The sequence below is a fragment of the Gekko japonicus genome, unplaced genomic scaffold (genome assembly GCF_001447785.1).
Source record: "Gekko japonicus isolate JY-2015 unplaced genomic scaffold, Gekko_japonicus_V1.1 scaffold632, whole genome shotgun sequence".
Classification (NCBI taxonomy): domain Eukaryota; kingdom Metazoa; phylum Chordata; class Lepidosauria; order Squamata; family Gekkonidae; genus Gekko; species Gekko japonicus.
In genome coordinates this window covers 132,910-154,924 of record NW_015172025.1, presented here as the reverse complement: position 1 = coordinate 154,924, position 22,015 = coordinate 132,910, and the positions used below count along the sequence as shown (strand labels likewise).

At 45.8% G+C, this 22,015-nt stretch overlaps 1 protein-coding gene across 1 annotated transcript in view; it reads right to left on the bottom strand.

Moving 5' to 3' along the window:
- The window catches only part of SIRT6 (sirtuin 6), a 64,971-nt gene that overhangs the window by 5,494 nt on the left and 37,462 nt on the right, over positions 1–22,015 (bottom strand). The window contains exons 5-9 of the mRNA XM_015420527.1: positions 13,823–14,005; positions 13,429–13,488; positions 5,806–5,901; positions 4,552–4,632; positions 3,972–4,095 (exon numbers count right to left, since the gene is read on the bottom strand). Coding sequence (XP_015276013.1) covers positions 3,972–4,095; positions 4,552–4,632; positions 5,806–5,901; positions 13,429–13,488; positions 13,823–14,005 — 544 coding nt within the window. The remainder of the gene's footprint in view (positions 1–3,971; positions 4,096–4,551; positions 4,633–5,805; positions 5,902–13,428; positions 13,489–13,822; positions 14,006–22,015) is intronic.

Below are 22,015 nucleotides of genomic sequence, written 5' to 3'. Positions count from 1 at the left end.
AAGATTGGAAGGGACAGTCCACCAAAGTAAAGACTCTCATATACTGGGAGGGGGGGTTAGGACGGTGGTATGTGCATTCTTCATGGTATCGAAGTTGCGGATAAACCACAGTTGCAGGTGGTGCATTTTTAGTTTTGCGAAGACCAGGACCGATGTAGTTGCGGCCATAAGGCCGAGTAGCCTCTGTATCTGGAAGGCCGTAACTGAAGGTTGGGTACGGACGACGGTGGCTAGGTGGATGATGTCTGCCGTTCTGTCTTGTGGCAGGTAAGCCATGCATGTCTTGGAATCCAGTAGAGCACCGATGTACTGTATTTTTTGGACCGGTTGAAGCTGAGACTTTTGCAGATTGACTTGCAGACCCAGGTTTTCCAAGAGTACCATTGTCTCATTGATGTTTGAGACCAGAGTGTCCTTGGAGGATGCTACCAAGAGCCAATCGTCGATGTACGGGTAGATGGAGATTCCTTTGAGACGGTGGAAGGCCGCCACCACAATCACAGTCTTTGTGAAGACTCTTGGGGCGCTTGAAAGACTGAATGGTAGGGCTGCATATTGGTAATGCTGTTGACCAATTGCGAAGCGTAGGTATTGACGGTGGGAGGGGTGGATGGTGAGGTGGAAGTACGCGTCTTGGAGGTCGAGGGTGGCCATCCAGATGTTTTTCCGGATAAGTAGCATAATCTGCTGTAAGGACACCATGCGGAAGCGGTGGTAGGTGACATAACAGTTCAGCTCCCTTAGATCTAATATGGGTCGAACGCCTCCATCCCGCTTTGGGACTGTGAAGTATCGGGAATAAAATCCTGTCCCGTGGAGCTGTGGTGGTACCCGCTCGATGGCTCCCTTTTGCAGAAGGACAGACACCTCATCTAGGAGAGGCGGGGAAGGGTGTGTGGAGACTACGATGGGAGTAATGGGGTTCTGGTGGAATTGGATACGGTAGCCTTGGGTCACGATGGACAGCACCCATTCGTCCGAGGTTATATGACGCCAGGCGTGAAGGAAGGGTGACAGACGGGTTTGAGCTGACTCGGTGGGAGGGAAGTCAAAAGCCCTGCTTGGAGTACTTTGCTTGTTTTGTGCGGGAGGATTGTTGTACAATTCCAAACTTAGGCTTTTGAAAGGAGGGTTTTTGACCACCCGAAGCCGTACGCGGTCTCCATTGTCTATCAGGAGACTGACGATTCGGGGTGCATCTTTGCCAGGGCCTAGACCAGGTCCGAGGGTGATATTGTTGTCTCGTGGAGGATGACACTCCTAGAGCGCGAGAGGTCTTTATGCTCTTATCCATATCCTGGAGCATGGTATCGGCCATGCTATTGAAGAGACCAAGGCCATCAAAAGAAAGGTCTTCGACATAGGACCTAGTATCTTGTGGAAGATTAGTATTGCGGAGCCAGGAGTGCCTCCTAAGGGCTATTGCTGAGGCCATTGTTCTGGAGGAAGCATCTAGGGCATGTTTGGAAGTGTTGATCTGCTGCTTCGCAAGGACCATGCCTTCCTTCTGAATAATCCTGGCCTTCTGAAGCTTGTCTCCGGGGAGGTGGGTCAGGAGTTCAGAGAACCTTTCCCACAGAGTGTATTGATATCTGCTTATGCAGGCCAGGTAGTTAGTGGTTTTGACCCCCAATGCACCCGTGGAGTAGTCCAAACGCGTCTAATTTCCTACTCTCCCTGTCAGAGGGTGCCGAGTGCGTTCGTTTCGACTTGGAGGAGGATGTTACGACCACCGAATTTGGTTGAGGGTGGGAAAATAAAAATTCAGCACCTGCCTCCTGGACTCTGTACATATGGCCCAGGCGTCTTGTTGACACTGGAGCTGATGAAACTTTTCCCATGGTGCTTTGGTAGCTTGCAAAAGGACCGTGGACATGGGGAGTGCAATGGTAGTGGAAGTATCCAGTTGCACAATATCAAAAACAGGATCGGTAACCTGTGGCTGTTGCTGTATGACAGAGAGGCCAGAGAATGGGCCATTCTTTTGACAAGGTCTGCATATGAAATGAGATTGTCGGATGGTGATATAGGGAGGTCCTCCGTGACAGCTTGGTTAGGAGACTTGTGGTCAGGGGAGGTTTGGATCTCCGAAGCCTCTGTATCAGAATTGTCTTGTCCGGATTCAGACGAGCTCTGCTCTGGCATTTGTACTGGAGTGACTTCCGCTTAACCAGTTAAAATCTTTGGTGGAACGACTTGGGGGTCGAGAGGACGAAAAGGTTCCGATTGATGGTGGGAAGGATCCTCAGCCGGAGGTCGAGACAGAGACGCTGAAGGTCTCGATTTGTAGGGTGACCTTGATCTGTGGGCAGAGTGGGTCAAGTAGCAATCCCAGTCGGAATAGCCCGCAGAAGTCAGCCAGGGCATGGATGGTGGATAACCACTGTAGAGGTATCTCAGTTGGCTTTGATCCCAAGACATAGGTGGTGGTGGTGGGGATAAAGGCTCAAGGGGGGGGTCGACTTCTGGATCGAACACGTCTCGGAGACAAAGGAATGTGCTGCCTTTGTGAACGGTCCGTATAAAATCGCTCATCGATATCGACAGGTTCGACATGCAGACGTGGAGGTTGACGCTGCGTGCTAGTAGAAATGTGTCGATTCCGACCTGTATCGATGTCGGGAGCTTCTGATACCATCGATGTCGACGACGAAGGAGAGAGGGAAGGCTTTGCACCCATGGGGTGACTTAGGAGCTCCACACTCTCGATGTCGGAATAAGGACGCTCTTGTTGTTGTATAGGAGAGTCCAAAAGTTGAATGGTCGGTATCGGTGGAGGAGTGTGTGTCTCTGATGTCGATGGAGCGCGGGGCACTTTAGGGGCATCACCCAGTGCAGACACCGCCACCTTCACCTTCTTTGCCGCCTTTAGGGGCTTAGAGGAGCCCTTTTTTGCAGACTTATCTTTACTTGCCTTGGGCCTCTTCTTCAGCGGCGTGGAGGTGGAGGATTGCGCCTTCGATGCCGGAGGCTTCGACATCGGTTGAGCGATGTCGGAGGCAGGCCTTGATACCGGAGCCGTCGAGGTCGAAGGTCTCTCGGAGTCCATCGCTGAGGAAGGATGTAGCGCCAATTCAAGTAGCGCCACTTTGAAGCGCGCAGCTCAGTTTTTTCGGGTCTGGTTCGAAAACCTAGCACACTGTCGGCAAGACTCGGGTCGGTGAGACTCACCCAAACAAAAAATACAGAGGGTGTGACGGTCAGGCGGTGCGAGTTTACTGCCGCAGCCTTTACACCGGTTAAAAAAGCCCCACTTCTTCTCCATAGAACAAGAAAAGTAGAGAAGAAAGAAGGGGTGGTAGAGCCCGAAGGCCAAGCTGAGGTAAGCGGCAACTTCCCCCTCAGGAAAAATAAGTTTAAAAAAAAAAAAAAAATTTAGTAGGTAACGAAGTAATACGAAAAAAGGAGAAAAGTGAGGGAAAAATCCAAAGAGCCGTGAGGCAAATAGCCAAAAATAGTTGAACCAATCAGACCGACGGAGAAAAAGTCTTTCCAACGCGGAGGTAAGAAAGGAACTGGCGGGATGTCCGCGCCCACCCCTCTGGGCATGCACGGTGGGGTTCCTGTGCATGCCCGAGGTCTGGGTGCGAAAATCCGTTAAAGAGCTTGCTACAATGCCTATCGATCCAGCATGTGTGCACTGAATCCCATGGGTGTGAAGCACAGAGACCACGTCAAAGATCTAACCTAAACATATGAAGCTGCCTTATATTGAATCAAACTATTCAGACTGGTGGCAGCTCTCTGGAGTCACAGGTCAAGATCTTTCACATTACCTACTCCATGTGTGTGTAACGTGCTGAGGTATAGTGACCCCAGCAAATGGCTTTCAAGGCAAGTGAGAAGGAGAGGCACATCACCTACAATTTAATTCCCCCCCCCCCAACTGGAGATGCTGAGGATTGAACCTGGGACCTTCTACATGCCAAAAAGATGCTCCCCACTGAGCCACGGCTCCTCCCCAAACTCACGTGCTTGGTTGGCTGCAGGTTGACGATCACCAGCTTGCCCCCTTTCTTCTTCGTCAGCAGAGGGAGGTCGCCGCTGGGTTTGATCTGCAGGGATGTTCCCAAGGTGACGGACAAGTCGGCTTTTCTGGAGTGGGGGTGGGGGAGGGAGGGAGGGAGGGGAGAGGAAGCAAAGCAGGTTTCAAAGGGTTAGGATGGGAACAGGAAGCACAGCACAAAAAAAACCCTTCCTCGACTGTGAATACATCCAACTGATCTGGTACACCTGACACTTGTTGCATCGTGTCCCGTGGCAGGGAGAATCACCCCACTTACCTGCAGCAGAACAAGGAAATGACACAAGAACTGAATCAGATGGAAGAAGGTCCACTGACTTGAGGATCCTATGACCTCCCAGCAGGGCATGAAGGGCAAAGCCTCCCACCACCACCACCACTGTTGGACCCAGCAGCCTCACAGGCATGTTGCGTCTGAGCATGGAGGATCCACTGCGCCCTGATGGCAAACTGCAATTGACAGACCTGACCTGACCTCCACGATTCTGCCTCGCCCCCCTGGAAACTGGAGCTATGGGAGATCTTACCTGCAGGCCTCGCTAGCCAGACTGAGATCCCGATCAGGTAGAGAGTCTTCCCAGTCCAAAATGGTGTCCATTAGTTTTCCTCTTTAAACCACCAACCAACAAACAAAATTAAAAAACAACAACGATTTACTGTGCTGTGGTTTCCGAATGAAGTACGTCATTCATCTCTGTCAAATGTTCCCTCTTTACTTCAGTGGAGGAACCCAAGACTATCTAGACTCCATCCAAGCTACGTAATCAATCCAGGAGACCCTAGGAACCAGAGGAACTAAGGATCCTTAACAGGTGGCTGAACTGGGCCCTACACCAGTTTGGTGTCGTGGTTAAGTGGTTAAGACTCTAATCTGGGAGAACCGGGGTTGATTCCCCACCAATGTTCCTTCTAAGCTGTGGAGTCTTGTGAGCAAGAATTCTTTTTTGTGAGCTACTGGCATGAAAGTGGTGAGCGAGCCATTTGGCTGCTGCATAAATTAGTCTGCTCTGGGGCCATCCTTCCTGAGCGAAGACAAAAATGTGTGAGCCAGAGGCTGAAAAACTGTGAGCTAGCTCACACTAACTCAGCTTAGAGGGAACACTGTTCCCCACTCCTCCGCTTGCACCTGGCTGGATGACCTTGGGCAAGCCGTAGCTCTGATAAGAGCTGTCCTTGAAAAAGAGCAGTTTCTGTCAAGAGCTCTCTCAGCCGCACCTGCCTCACAGGGTGTCTGTCTGTTGTGGGGAGGGGAAGGGAAAGGACTTTGTGAGCCGCTCTGAGACACCTTTGAGTAGTGAAGGGTGGGGTATAAATCCAATCTCTTCTTCTTCTTCTATACAGTGCTAAGGATGGCTTACAGTAATCCCCATGTAGCCCTCCACCTGGCCTGTAGCTACCGTGGGGCAATTGGGACCCCGCCCCCTTCCTTAAAGGGCCAGCCCCCTTCCTTAAAGGCCCCCCCTTTTAAAGGCCCCTTGCTTCTTCCCAAAAGCATTTAAAGGGATCCTTTTGAGAAGAAGCTGGGGGAGGGTGGCGCGTGCTCCTCTCCCTCCCCCTCCTGCAACATTTAAAGGGCCCTCCCGCTGACCACTGGGCCACATGCTCCCTGCTGATCAGCTGGAGGGCCCTTTAAATCTTGCAGGAGGGGATGGAGAGGGGCGCACACCACCCCCTTCATTATGGCAAATAATGACAGCCCCACCAGCTCCACCGTAAACATTTTTGCCCCACAAGCCACAAAATCCTGGCTATGGACCTGCCCTTCAGTAAGAGAGATCTACCTGCAGGACCGAAGCCCTCTGCGTTTGGAAACGTCACATAGCCGACCCGTCGGCTTCAGACCCATCGTCCCCACCACGGTGTCTCGTATGTACTGCCTTAAAAACATAGGCAAGAAATACAGGTTAAGGAGGTGAAAACTCCTGGAAGCCAATTAAAAAAGACTCCGGCTTCCTTTCCACCTGTTTTACTTTGCACAATTTGCACTGTAAACCAGCCCCCCCTGCCTGGCTTGGCTCCTTTCCTTCTGCTGCTTGGCTTTGTCGGGTCCTGTGCTGGGTAAACACAAACAGCTCCTTCAGTTTCACGACTCCTTAATAGTATTTTAATTCCGGGGGGAAAATGCAACGTGGCTATGGAGTCTCTCCGTGGGAAACTGCCCACCAACACGGCGAGCCTGTAGCTCAAAGGCAGAGATCCTGCCCAAGTTCAGTTCCCACAGTATCGTTAAGGGGCGAAGCAGGAGTTGGGGAAAGAACTTTCTCTGCTGGGGCCCCCAGACCAATCGGGGCAAACGATACTAAGCTAAAGGGACCAACAGTGTAGCTCTGTATTATACAGCTTCGTGTGTTCAAATGCTTTATGCACACACATGTGTGTGTGGGGGGGAATTACATCTATCAGTATCCCACCCTTTCCCTCAAGGAACTCAGAGCAGAGGAGGCAGTTTTTCCTTCTTCCATTTTATCCTCAAGACAATCCTTATGTGATAGGCTGGGTCACAAGAGAACAACTGGCCCACGGCTCAGAGAGTGTTGTGCCTGAGTGGAGACAGGGGCATAACCAGAAAATTTTGGTTGGTGGGGCATGGAGAAATTCGGGGGGGACGGGACCCCGGCCACGCATGCTGCTCCTCTTGCAGCAGCAGAAGCCGCCGCTCTGGCTCCGCCGCGACCTCTAGTCCAGTTCCCTTCCTGGGAGGGACCCTTCCAGATTAAGGACTGCATTGGGGACGTAAAATATCTAGTCCAGTTCCCAGACACAGATCTTCCTTCCTGGGTTTATCACACCAACTCTCTACAGCCCTTCCATTCTCGGGAGTTTATTGTGTGTCGTCTTATCCCCGAACTAACAGAGGAGTTTGGGAGTCCTGAGGACATGTGTGTGGGAGGTTTAGGTAGCGGAACTCACCTACTCTCCCTTATTCACTAAAACACAAAGGGAAGAGGCCAGACAGTTATGTGGTGAGTTTGCTGAACAGTTCTCAGTACGGCCAGGTTGCCCTGCGATTGCCAAGCACTCCATTTTCACTGGGGATGAGCCACCCGTGGCTGAGAGAGCTCGCAGGATTCCCCAAACCCAGAGGGGCAAACCATCGAGAAGGAGCTGTTAGAGATACTAGCTGAAGGAATCATCAGGCCTTCCGAAAGTGCTTGGGCTTCACCGGTGGTGTTGGTAAGCAAGCCAAATGGGGAAGTCGGGTTTTGCATTGACTACAGGAAACTCAACAAGATCACAAAGCCTGACCGTACGATACCCTATGCCGAGAATCGATGATTTGCTGGATCAATTGGCCCCGGCTAAGTAAATTTCAACTTTAAACCTCACACGAGGGTATTGGCAACTTGAGCTGGATGAGCAGGCCACAAGGGCCTGTATGAATTTAATGTACTTCCATTTGGGATAAGAAACGCCCCAGCTACCTTTCAGAGAGCTATTAATAAACTTTTGAAGGGGCTGGAGGAGTTTGCCTATCTGGATGACGTGGCTGTGTTCTCGCAGACCTGGGAACAGCACCTGAAACACCTTTGCCAGGTGCTGGAGAGAATCAAAGCTGCTGGGTTCACTTTGAAGGCCAAGAAGTGCCAGATTGGCCTTAACCAAGTGACGTATTTAGGACACAAGGTGGGGGCAGGGACAATCTCTCATGGGCAAGCCAAGGTCGAGGCTATCCGGGATTGGCCTGTTCCCAGGACCAAGACTCAGGTCTGGGCTTTTCTAGGGCTGGCTGGGTACTACAGAAAGTTTGTTCCTGACTACAGCAAGTTGACCTTGCCACTGACTGATCTCCTAGGCAGAAAGAAACCGGAGAAGCTAAGTGGACAGAGTCATGCCAAAGAGCCTTTGCCAGCCTAAAGAACTCCCTTGTAACTGCACCAGTTTTGAGGGCTCCAGACTTTGACAAACCCTTTGTCCTCACCACAGATGCTTCCAACTGTGCGTGGGGGCTGTTCTGTCTCAAGAGGGGCCTGACCAGGACCAACACCCTGTTGCTTTTTTAAGCAAAAAACTCACTGAGCGGGAGGCAAGTTGGGGAATCCCAGAGAAGGAATGTTATGCCATCATCTATGCCTTAGGAAAATTCAGGCCATATTTATGGGGCAGACCTTTCCTGCTGCAAACAGATCACTCCCCTCTGCAGTGGCTCCAGACAGCCAAGCTAACTAACCCAAAACTTCTAAGGTGGAGCCTTGCCATGAAAGACTTTGATGTTAGGGTGTAGCACATTGCAGGGTTCAAGAACAAGATTGCTGATGCCTTTTGTCCAGGAAGACCTGCAATGAAAAGTAACCTGATGCTGTATTCTCTTTAATGTTGATCAGAATATTGTTTTACTGTTTTATTATTGTCTGTATATATGTAAATGGCAGAACCAGCACAGATCACTCTTATGCAGCCCTCATCCATGGGGTTCCTGATGGCTGGACCCCATGATTTGGTCTGGTGGGGGGGTGTCATGATCTGTGTTGGACTGGGAGACAAAGCCTAGTGAGGCCTAGGCCCAGGAGACCTGTGTGGGAGTGGAAAGCAGACAGAGCCTACAAACCCCACAATGCTTGGCACCAGCTATAACCAATCGGTTTCCAGGGATTGTATGAGGGGATTGTTACAAAACCTTAGTGGGCTGTGGAACTGCGTTCTTTTCTCTCACAGAGTTAAGCTGAGAGGACAGTCTGGGGGGAGGGAAAGATCCCTCACTTGTGACAGAGTGAGTACAGGCACAAGCCTGGTATAAAAGGCTGTGGGCCTTGAATAGACTTTTCTATCCAGTTAAGAAAAATAGGTAGCCGAGTTAGATTTGTTTTATCTACCTTTAAGCACTGTTATATATTAAGCACCTTGTCTTGTTTTCCTTGCCCCATTACTGTATTAATAAACCATTTTAATGTTCCCTGCCTGGTCATCACGCCTATATTTCTTGACTTAAAAGGGGCATTTTTGGCTGGGCTTGGAAGGGTACTCTGGGCCTTTCCAAGGGACCCTAAGTCCAGAGTGGTGGCAGAGGAAGGTGGCAACCCATGGGGTAGCATGAAACCTTCAAAAAGGATTTTCTAATCATATATTGTTTAAAATACTTATGTGAATCTGATTTTCCATACCACATATCAGCGTGCCAACCCAATAATAGGTCATGTCCCTCTAAAATTAAAAGTCTATTATTTTCTAACAATATCCATTCTTTTACCCAAACTTGTGATGCTGTTCTATAATATAAAAGCCAGTCTGCTAAAGCAAATCCAGCTCTTTCTTTGGCGTATTGCACATTTTTTGATCTTTATTCTTGGTTTTTTATTTTGCCATATAAACTGTGATTAGACTTTCTATTCTTTGAAGTAGTGTTGATTTGGGAGTACTGGTATTGTTTGAAATAAAAAAATCAGCCTAGGAAGAATATTCATCTTTATTGTAGCTATTCTGCCCATAAAGGATATTTGTAGGTTTTCCCTTCTTGTTCTTTAAGTTTTTCTGTTGATTTTAGTACATTTTTGTTATCTAATAAATCATATCTCAACAACATGCTTTTTTGGAAAAGGTTAGGATTTGTAAAAGCTTCAAGTGGTGAGACCCATTTAGGTGTCTTGGTATAAAATGATTTTTTGCCATTTTCCCATACTTTCAACAAGGATTTTCTAATCATGTGTTGTTTAAAATAATTATGTGAGTCTGATTTTCCATTCCACATGTAAGCGTGCCAACCCAGTAAAAGGTCATGTCCCTCCAAAGTTAAAAGTCTAGTATTTTCTAATTGGATCCAGTCTTTTATCCAAACCAGTGCTGCTCCTTTATAATATAAAAGCCAGTTTGGTCAGGCAAACCCAGCCCTTTCTTTGGCATCCTGTAGATTTGTCATCTTTATTCTTGGTTTTTTATTTTGCCATATAAATTGTGATGAGACTTTCTCCAGTTCCTTGAAGTACTGTTGATTTTGGAGTATTGGTATTGTTTGGAATAAGAATATCAGCTTGGGAAGAATATTCATCTTTATTGTAGCTACTCTGCCCATCAAAGATATTTATAGATTTTTCCACTTTTCTAAGTCCTTTTTAATTTCTGTCATAAGTTCTATATAATTATCTTTCATCAAGGAGCTTGATATGATTGTTATTTTTATTCCCAAATATTTCACTTTTTTGTGATTTAAATCCGGATTCCTCTTGCAGTTGTTTCACTTGGTCCCTAGTCATATTTTTGTTAACATTTTTGTCTTGTTTATTGATCTTCAATCCCGCCACTCTGCCATAATTTAACAATGTGGTTAATAGCTTTGTAATTTAACTCAATAGATTCTTTAAGATGAATACCAAATCATCTGCAAATGCTTGTAATTTATATTCTTCTCCTCTTAATTCCTCTAATGCTTCTGTCCTCTCTAATCATATTAGTCAATATTTCAACTGCAAATATAAGTAGTAATGGCAAGAGTGGACAACCTTGTGGACAACCGTTTTGTATTTCAATATATTGTGATAAGTCTCCATTAATAAGAATTCTTGCCTGTTGTTTAGTACATATTGCTTGTATCATTGTAAAAAATTCTCTCCAGCTGATACTGTCAAATGCTTTTTCAGCATCTGAAGGCCATTTGTTTCTCTGGATGTGCTTCAAAGTATTCAATCACGTTTAGTACAGTTCTTACATTATTTCTAAGTTGTATTTTTGGTAAAAAAAAAACCTGCTTGATCTTGATGGATTATCTTTGTCAGTATTTTTTCAATCTTGCTGCCAAAATAGAAGCATAGTTTTTATAATCTACATTTAGTAGTGAAATTGGCCTATAGTTTTTAATTTCTTTCTCTTCTGAGTTTATGTATCAGAGTTATTAATGCCTCATTTCATGTTTCTGGTATTTTACCATCTATTCTTATACTCTGCATAATATATTTTAGAGGCAATGTTAGCTGTTCTTCAAAGACAAGATAAAATTCTGCTGAAAGGCCATCTGGACCTGGAGTTTTCCCTTTCCTTTGATTCTTTAGTGCTTCTGTTATTTCATATATAGTTATTTGTTCATTTAATATTTTCTTTTGTTCTTCTTTAATTGAGTTGTGCTCCTTCAAGAAGTTTTGGATTTCTTCTGGTGTGGCGTCTCCTTTTTGATATAGGTTTCTATAAAAGTTCTCAATAATTTTCTTTATGTCATTAGGTATATTCTTTTCATTTCCTTCAACATCTTTTAAGATTTTTATATTTCTTTTTTCTTTTTCTTTCCTTATTTTATATGCTGGCCATCTAGTTGGTTTATTAGCATTTTCAAAAAAGTTTTGTCTATTTCTTCTGACAACAGACAGTTCATTTGATGTTGTAAAAGTTTTAGCTTCCCTCTTAGTTGATTTGCTGCAGTGTCTCATTTCAGGTTTTCTTCCTGTTTCTTGATTTGTTCCTTGATTTGTACAAACTTTTCCGTTCTTTGTTTTTTTATATGAGCTGATTCTCTAATTGCCCATCCTCTAGTATATGCCTTGAACGCATCCCATACTATTCTGATAGATATCTGGTTGGATGTTTTGTTCAAAGAAGCCTTGACATTCTTTTTTTGTTTCTTACAAATTTCATATTTTTTAATAAAAGCGTATTGAAGGTCCATCTATTTTTCTTTGGAGCATCCTGTAATATAAGAATAACAGGATTATGATCTGCATATGTTGCTGGTAGAATTTCTACTTCTATTAAGACATTTATAGTTGTTGATGAGATCAAACACATATCTAGCCTAGACCATGACTTATGTCTTGCTGAGTAAAAGGTTGAGTCTTGTTTCTTAGGGTTTTTGGTTTTCCAAGCGTCAACCAGACTATGTTCTTCTGCTAGTTGTAAGAATGTGTTGGGTAATTCATTACCATGTTTTTGTTTTCCAGTATTTGTTTTTCTGTCTACCTGTCTATCAAAGACAGCACTGTAGTCTCCAATTAGACAAATTTCATCATAATTTTGTTTGGAAATAAGCTCCTGAAGCAACATCATAGTTTTCTTGAAGTTGGTGGGGTGCATATATATTTATAATTAGGGTTATTTTACCTTGTCTTTGTATTTGGACTATCAATGTTCTTCCATCTTCGGAGCTGTGTATTAATCCTGATTATAAATGTTCTTTCACATATGTCACTACACCTCTCTTCTTTTTTTCTTTGTCTGAAGATACAAATTTCCCCCCAATTTTTTTATTCCCCCAAATTTTTAGATCAGAGTCCTTTATATGGGTCTCTTGGAGACATATAACATCTAATTGCATCTTCTTTAGTTGTTGGGAAACTCGCCTTCTTTTTTGGGGTGCATTCAGTCCATTCACATTTACTGAGATTATCTTTATTTTACCTTTATCCATCTTTCTTTTGTGTTTTGTTATCATCTTTTTTTTAAGTCTTGTAATCCTCGGGGATATAGTAGTCTTTCCAGTTGCTCCTTTTTTTTGTTTGGTCTCTTCACCATTCTCCATCATTTCTTCTTCTTCCTCTTCTTCTTCGTTTTTTAAGTCAGCACCATGTGTTTTAATGAAGCCTTCCACTTTAAACATGGAGTTTAACGAGCACTTTATTTGTACTAAGATTGGTTTTTAAATTGCATAATGTTTTAATTATTGGAATAATATGTTTTATTGTGCAAGATTCTTGCCTTGTAAGCCGCCCTGAGCCCTACGGGGGTAGGGCGGGATATAAATCTGATTAATAAATAAAATACAATAAAATAAATATATTTCCCCTCTGCAGGGAGGTCCATGGGGGCTCCTAAGGAGTTTAAACCCCCTCCAAACCTGGTGATCCAGATCGGCTTTATGGGAGCTCTCCCAAAGCTGTCTGCCCTCGCCGCACTGAAAACCGGAAGTTTGATTCCGGGCTGCTTTTATGTGTAAGCCGGGGAGGGGTGTGTGTCTCTGATTCTCTCTCTTTCGCATTTTGCAATTTTATTTTATTTTTTGCAACATTATTTTATTTTATTTGCATTTTTAAAAATCTATTTATTTTTCGGCCCAGAAAAAAGACACTGAGACTGAAGCTTCCCTGACTGTGCCTGGGGTCATTCTGGAAACCCCATGCACATCTTACATATTCAATTTTTAAAATTTGGCACACATCTGTGAGGGGCATTGCCTGAGTGGGGATTTGAACTGCCCTTGTTTAACATGGCCTAATTCATGGAAAGCAACCTTGGGACAGCATCCCTTTCTTATTTGTATACAAGGTACTGAGGGCAAAGGACCTTCAAAACGCAAAGCACAAGACCACAGCCTCTCCCACGTGGCACTGTAAGAAGCAGAAGAACCAAAAGGGCAGCAATGAATGGTAAGAGGATGGGAGGGCCATGAACATCAGCTACCCACGGACTCAAAAGGTTCTCTCGCTCTGCTTCTACAGTCCCTGCTCTTCTCCACAGACCCAGTTCCAGAACAGCAGCAAAGGGGTACATACTTGCCACATTTCATACATTCCTCCACGAACATGTTCCCATGTAACTCTGCCAGCTTATCTCTAGGAGGGAAAGGAAATGCAATTGTTAGGGGAAAAAAAACAGGGGCAGGGTATGGACCCAGAAGTGGGCTTTTCCATTCACAGGATGTTGTCTCCTCCCTTCCACTCTGCTCTGACAAGCATGGAGGTTCAGGCAGACATATACGATTCTCCCTCCACCTCTGTTTTCTTGTCACAACCTCCCCACAAAGCAGGCTTTTGATTTTCTTGTATCAAGTGTACTTCCGCTATTAGGAAGCTGGGAAATCCCGGACGAGAAGTGTGGCTCCCGAACAGGCCTATTCTCAGTCCCGCTCTTCATATAAAAATGGAGCCGGGAGAAGTGCCATGTTACCTCGGGAACCCGGAGCGCACGTGAAGTCCGTCCACATTTTGGCTGACTAGGAATCGCAGGATGCCCTTCCTCTGTAGCTCCAGGAGGGCCATGTGGGTCTTGGAAGGCTGCGCGTTCTCGAAGGTGGTGTCGAATTTGGGGGCCAAGCCTCTCTCCTCCATGGTCCAAACGCCGTTGGGGCCTCTGTTGGGAAGCAGGGAACAAACACCCAACTGTTAGTTAGGCACTGTGGTGTAGTGGTTAAGTGCGCAGACTCTAATCTGGGAGAACCGGGTTTGATTCCCCACTCCTCCACTTGCACCTGACTGGATGGCCTTGGGCAAGCCATAGTTCTGACAAGAGCTGTCCTTGAAAAAGAGCCGTTTCTGTCAGAGCTCTCTCAGCCCCACCTACCTCACAGGGGGTCTGTTGTGGGGAGGGGAGGGGAAGGGAAAGGAGTTTGTAAGCTGCTCTGAGACTCCTCTGGGTAGTGAAGGGCGGGGTATAAATCCTATCTCTTCTTCTTCTGTAAACCAGCAGCCATGAGAAAGCAATACAAACCATCGTGAGGAGGGAGGAAGGGACCTAGGTTTTGACCTCCTGTATATTCTGGGTTTTGTTGAGGCAGGAGGAATTGCTAAAACAGAGGGCAGATGAACAGAAGAGGAGACATGCAGAGGGGAAGATTGGCACAGCGCCACAGGAACAGCACTGCAGGATCTAGACCAAAGGTCTACCTAATCCAGCATCCTGTTTCCTGAAATAACCCAGCTAATGCCTCCAGAAAGCCCAAGAATAAGGAACGAAGGGAGCAAACCTTCCCTTTTGACAGCATCTGGTATTCAGAGGTATACAGCCTCTGAACAGGGAGGCTCTATTTAGCTATCATGATTAATAGTCATTGATTGTTTGTTTTTCTCCATGACTTTGTCTCACAGCCATTTCCTTACCCGACAGCCACAGTGATGTAGCAGTTAGAATGGTGGACTATGACTGGGAAGACTGGAATATAAAATGAGATTGGATTTATACCCCGCCCTTCACTACCCAAAGGAGTCTCAGAGCGGCTTACCATCTCCTTTCCCTTCCCCTCCCCACAACAGACACCCTGTGAGGCAGGTGGGGCCGAGAGAGCTCTTTCAAGGACTGCTCCTGAGAGAACAGCTCTGAAAGAACTTGTGACTGACCTAAGGTCACACCAGCAGCTGCATGTGGAGGAGTGGAGAATCAAAACCGTTCTCCTAGATGCTCTTAACCACTACACCAAACTGGCTCTCTGCCACTCTGCCATATAGCTCATTGGGTGGCCTTGCTCTCAACTTGGCCTAACCTCCCTCGCATGGTTGTTGTGAGGAAAGAATATTTATTTATGTACGTAATTCATTTATACCTTTCTCTCTGTTGGGGACCCAAAGCAGCTTACATCATTCTCCTCTCCTTCATTTTATCCTCAAAACAACCCTGTTAGGTAGGTTAGGCTGAGAATGTGCAATTGGCTTACAGTCACCCAGTGAGCTGCCATAGCAGAATCGAAATTCGAACCTGGGTCTCCCACATCCTGGCCTAACCCTACACCCCACTTGTGACAACCATGTACACTACTCTGAGCTCCCAGTTGGAACAAAAATGTGATGGAAATATTTATTTATTTTGCTGAGTGTACAGCATACCTCCTCCAATTAATATTTACAACAACCCTGTGAGTAGGTTAGCCTAAGAGAGAATGACTGGCACAAAGTCACCCACTGAGTCTCAGGTGCAGAGGAATTTGAACCTAAATCTTCCAGGTCCTAAGTCTCCCCCTCTAAACATTGTGCCACACTGGCTATCCTGATATGGGATAAAACAGGGGGTTGGGGCACCCTTGATATTATATGAATAGGGACTCTACACTTGTTCCCTCCCTGGAGTGACTTCATCCACTGCCAATCAACCCCGGGCCACTCTGCACAGCCACATGACTTGATTTACATGGCCAACAAAAGTTGTTCCTTGGTCACACCTGGATGGGAAAGGACACTGGAAATTAGCTTCTGTGTTCCTTTAAAACATTTACATCCCTGGCTCTTTTGATGGAAGAGGAGAAAGAGAAAAGAGGAGTAGAAGGAGGAGGAGGAGTTGGATTTATACCCCGCCCTTCACTTGGAGTCTCAGAGTGGTTTACAATCTCCTTCCCTTCCTCTCCCCACAACAGACACCCTGGGAGGTAGGTGGGGCTGAAAGAGCTCTTTCAAGAACTGCTCTTGAGAGAACAACCCTGAAAGAACTTGTGACTGACCCAAGGTCACCCAGTTGGCTGCATGTGGAGGAGTGGAGAATCAGACCCAGTTCTCCAGATTGCATTCTGCCACCAAATTGCATTCTGCCACCAAATTGGCTCTGAGCAGGCCAACTCTAAAAATACACGCGCGCACACACACACACAGAGCAAGGTTTTTAAAAACTGGACAAAAGCACATTGCAAATTAAATCAATAGAAGAAAGAGAAAACTATTAGGCAGAATCATTGAAAACTCACCAAAGGCTTTCAATTCAATATGGGTGCCTGGCCAATGAACCTAGAGAGACTATTCTGCAGTTGGGTTGCCTCCACAAAAAAGGACCCATTCCTTGATCGCCTCCCCACCTATCTTCTGAGGGCATTTCCAGACAGCTCTAAGCATATCTCGGTGTTATACAGAAGCCACATAATACTTTGAGCACTGTCATGATCATAGGCCTACAGTGGAGAGGCCTGCAGGCTCCAGGGAAGCCTGTATTGGAGTAGCTATCAGGGCCTATATTTCCCAGGTGACCCTGTGATTGGTTGACGGGATTTTAGAGGGAAAACTACACCAGCAAAGGAGCAGAGGGTGGTTCCTGGGAAGAGGAGATAAGAGGCCTTGCCCAGAGTGGGGGGTGGGGTGTTTCCCACTCCCACTCCATGCCCCAGTAGGAGTCGCCAGTAGGGGTCGCTATGACTTCCAGGCACACAAACAAAAATGCAAAAACACACACAAAAGGTACAATAATGCTGGCTGTTAGCACCTTAATCTTGCCATGCTCCTTGTTGCCCTAGATGTCTTCTGATAGAGATTGTTGGGGGGGGGGACGACAAAGAAAAAAGAAACTGTGGCTGGATCAAGGCCTGTGGTGTCTCCTGGTGCTTAGAAGTTTTGCTAGCTTCCAGGTACCCCTACCATTCCCTGGGCCTGTTGCAGCAGGTGCTTAGGTCCAAGCAACAGTGGCTTGGTTTGGACCAAGCTGGTGGCAACACAGGCAATCAAGCCCCCTCCAGGGTCATTGCCATTTGCTCTGGTCCTGTAGTGGGCTGATTCCCACAATTGAGTCGTGGCACGGCACCAGCACCCTCCTGATTACGTTGCCCCACCATGTTACTCCTTGGATGGTGTCATGACCCTGGGCCTATAATAGGGAGGCCTAGTGGCTCCAGGGAAGCCTGTATGGGAGTAGCTATCAGGGCCTACATTTCCCAGGTACCCTCTGGACCTTGTGATTGGTTAACGGGATTTTGGAGGGGAAACATATGCCAGCAGAGGAGCAGAGGGTGGTTCCTAGGAAGGAGGAATAAGAGGCCTTGCCCAGAGTGTGGGGAGGGGGGTGTTTCCCACTCCCAGGGAGCAGGGCTGGTGTGAAGCTGCTGCGGAAGGAGGGATCCCGCATCTGAAAGGGGCGAGTCAAGTCTGTGCCCGGGTGCCCAGGGAAGGCTACGTGCAGCATAGTCAGACGCGTTGGGGTTTCTTATTTTGCTGGTTTACCTGCCTTTAATGTGCTCATTTTTTCCTGCATGTTTTTGAACCACAGTTGTTATTCAATCTCTTTCTAAATTAGTTTGCTCTGGAACCCTCCTTTCTAAGCGAAGACAAAAATGTGTGAGCCGGAGGCTAAAAAACTGTGAGCTAGCTCACACCAACTCAGCTTAGAGGGAACACTGCTCTGGGCCTTCCCGAGGAGACGCCTACCAGAGCGGGGCAGCCATCAGAGAACCTTTCTAGCCGCTGTCCATGACACATGTAAAATGCATTTACGTAAACTCATACTGTCTCACGAGCACTTTGATCCTAACAATGCCCCTGAAAGGAAGGCCGATGCTATCCTCCTGCTGTCATCTCATACTCAAAAGACTCCTGGCACGGGGCTTCTCTATTGTGGCTGCATTTGCTATGTGGCCACGGTTGTGGGAATCAGCCCACTACAGGACCAGAGCAAATGGCAATGACCCTGGAGGGGGCTTGATCATGAACAGACCTCTCTTGCCAAAAGGGGAGGGGGGGGCAGTCAAGAATGAAACTCCGACGGACCTACTCGAGAAGCTGAACAAAGCCAGAGAGGGGCTTGCAGTCCAAGATGGCTTCCCTTTCAAGCCGGTATAGACTTTTTCATCATCCTGACCGTCCTTGGCAATCAGCAGCTCTGCTCCTGTTCTTGCTTAGTTATGTTGTTGCTGTTTGACCAAAAAGATCCTCAAATCCGATTGAAACAGCAGTGCCAACTTCTCTTATCTCCTCCACCCCAGATCTCAGATTTCTTTTTCACCCCATCTGTCCGTCTGCTGACTCTGAAATCCACTTGGGATAGAAAGCTCCAGCAAAGGATGCTGGGAACAGCACTGAAATACCTGGAAAATGCCTAACGTACTATGTGGAATGGTGCAAACTGAGGCCTCGGAACTTTTTTTTTTTTAACATTTTTATTGAAGTTTTGCAAGTCTATACAACTGTTAATATAACCACTTCAATTTCTACATAAAGTGTTGAGTACTAATAACATCATAATTAATGCATCAAACTTTAAGAACAATTGAATATTTAACATATAACTCGTTGTGAAGATCATTTAAAAGTCATTTCATTTCGAGCAATAGGTGATGTAACAGTACAACCATTAAACATTGGACTGTAGAGAAACCAATTAGTAAGACTTTTCTATGCGTGAAGTTTTGATCTGATGGAGTGTAATGCAAACTATAGTATGTTATACCAATATTTCCTGACTAAAGCAAAATCTACCGATCATCTCTTTTCAGAACCATGTGATGTATTCTTCCCAAGAAGGTGGAATAAATTTTTCTCTTCCTAAAAAGGTAAGGATAGGAAACCACTTTGCACTAAACTTTAAATCAGGCTGGCCTGTCTTTGCGGTATAGCATCTCCCAGTGATACTTTCCATGATGTATTGGTCCCATAGTTTTTGGAACCAATCCTGAATAGTTGGGACTTTGGGGTTTTTCCATTTTGAAGCTATCGAGGTTCTAGCTGCATATAACATGTTTTTAATATACTTTTGTAGTGATGCTGGTCAATGTTATCTGGCCAAATATCTAACATTACGTTTTCCGGGGTAATTGTGAGCTCTATATCTAGGATTTGTTTTATTTTTTCAAGGATTTCCAACCAGAAGGGGCAGATCTCATCACATTGCCACCAGCAGTGTGCAAATGTGCCAGTTTGTCCGCAGCCCTTCCAACATAACGGTGAGTATTTTGTGGATATTCGTGATAATGTTTGGGGGGTAAGGTACCGGTACCATCTCGTGTTTATTTTGAGTCTATGAAGATCTAATGAGTAAGATCTGGAGTCTGAAGTGCTGGATTGCCAAATCTTAGCCCAAATTGATTCGTCCAGTTTTGTTGAGCAATCTGCTTGCCACGCTAGCTGATATGGGAGAGTGGATACTTCGAAAGAGTCCATTAGCATTTTATACGTGTGAGATATTAGACCTCTCACACGGCTATCCTGCATCGCGGCAAAGAAGCAGCGCGGCGCAATCACACTGGCAATCGCCAGGCGCCGCTCCCGTGGCAAATGGAAATTTTTTCCCCCACCACAGTGTGCACATGTGCCGGTGGGCGTTTATGCGCATCCTGTGGAGCCTTTAAAAAAAAACACAGCCGGTTTGCAACAGGACATGGACAGGCACCGGATGCCACGGGATTCGAGTGGAAACGCAATCAGACGCCTGCCCTTGCCCCGCGTTTTCCGGAAACTAGCACAATGTATGTACTAGTTTTTTACTCCGTATCTTCGGCAAGAAGCCACGGGTTAGCCACAGGTGCACTACGCTTCCCAGATGCTGCGGTGTGATCGCACCCGGAAAATCTGCCTATCATCCGTATCTTTAGCAAATGCTCCATGTGAACGGGACCTCTGTTGGTTGGAGATCAACTGTAATACTGGGAGATCTCCAGGCCCCACCTGGAGGCTGGTGATATATATGCACAGGGGCCACGGTCAGAGTGAGAGCTTAAAGACAAAAGAACTGAACTGTGTAAATTGGTTTGCATGCCGTTACTATTAGCAAAATAGAATAAAGTTTACAAAAACATTGGTCAATCTGTATCAGTTCTCCTGTTCTACAAATGTTAACTTGCATTGGTTACAAGAGAACAAAACACTGTTCCTTCCACTTTGCACACTATTCAAAACAATGTGACTCTTGAACTTATAATAACAAGACTGTCCAAAATATGTTCACGCAGGGTTGAATGTTATCGATAAGATCAGATTGCTCAATTAAAGATGACTTTTAATTTTTAAAAAAATAACCGGGGGGGGGCTTACACTTTATGGAGGACAATCAATTTTCAGAGTCTGACATCGGAGGGAATGTTTGCATTTAAAGAAGAAAAACAAAGTTCAACAGTACAATCTGGATTATGCTCTGCTTTGTGACTGTCTGCCTCTTAACCGCAGGACATAAGCAGCGCGCCCGGCTGAACCTCAAGAGAAACCAACCAGATCCATGTGAGGGGGAATTAAAGATGACTTGACAAGCATTCTGGTATGCACTGTTTCCAATTTTCTTCCACTGAAGCCTTCCATTTCGGAGGAAGAAAACTGGAAACAGCGCACACCGGAACGCTTGTCAAGTCACCTTTAATTGTTTGAGCAATCTGGTCTTATTGATAACATTCATCCCTCTGTGTGTGAACATACTTTGGACAATCTTCTTGTTCTAAGTTCAAGTGTCACATTGTTTTGAATAGTGTGAGAAGTACAAAAAACAGTGTTTTCTATATTGTACCAATGCCAGTTAATGTTTGCAAAACAGGAGAATTGATACAGATTGACAAATGTTTTTGTAAACTTTATTCTATTTCGCCAATAGTAATCACATACAGACCAATTAACACAGTTCTGTTCTTTTGTCTTTAAGCCCCACCCGGAGGCTGGCAAACCTAATGGTGGGTGTCCCTTATGTGAATAGCCATGAGGCCTAGTAACATGCTTTTTTAAAAAAAAGAAAAAAAGAAAAGAAAGCTAAGATTCTCAGGAATCCAAACCATGTGCCACATATCAGATTTAGGGTTGCCAGCTCCTGGAGATTTTGGGTGGAGTCTGTGGAGGTAAGGATTTCGGGAGGGGAGGGGGTTCGGCCAGATATACCAGTATAGTTCAACCCCCCCCCTCCCAAAAGCAGCTATTTACACCATGAGACAGGTCTCTGCAGGGCTTTTTGTTGTAGAAAAAGCCCAGCAGGAACTCATTAGCATAATAGACCACACCCAACAGCAGAAACTCATCAGCATATTAGGCCACACCCTGACAGCACATCTCATTAGCCTATTAGGCCACACCCCATGTTACCAGAAGTGTGGTCTTCCACCACGCCCACCTTTTGCTTCTTATTCTATTTACTTTGTTTATTGTCAAAATGCAGGGCTTTTTTGTAGCAGGAACTTCTTTGCATGTTAGGCCACACACCCCTAACGTAGCCAATCCTAATGAGTTTCTGCTGTTGGGTGTGGCCTATTATGCTAACTAGTTCCTGCTGGGCATGGCCAACTCCGTTCCTGTGCGTTCCTGCCCAAAAATTGCCCTGGGTCTCTGTCATCTGGAGATCAACTGTAATTCATAGAGAGCTCCAGGTCCCACATAGAGGTTGGTGACCCTAATTTCCATCCAAATGCATGCGTGTAGAAGAAATTAAATAGCCCCTCATCTTGATGGAAAATTTTACACACATAACAAGGATGGAAATAAACTATCCTCATTCGCTTAAGAATTCTGTGCTCTTTGAAAGCTTGCTAAATGTTTTATACTGCCGTTGTGGCCCCGCATTCTTTCCAATGGAAACTTATTATAGTGATCCGTGGAAGAATTAGTCTATGGCAAGGACACCTGGGGAGGGGGGTTATGGAAACAAAACAGCAAGAAAGCCATAAAGAGGAAAATCTTTATCAAGGCAGAGCAATGCGTCAATCGCTCCTGCAAC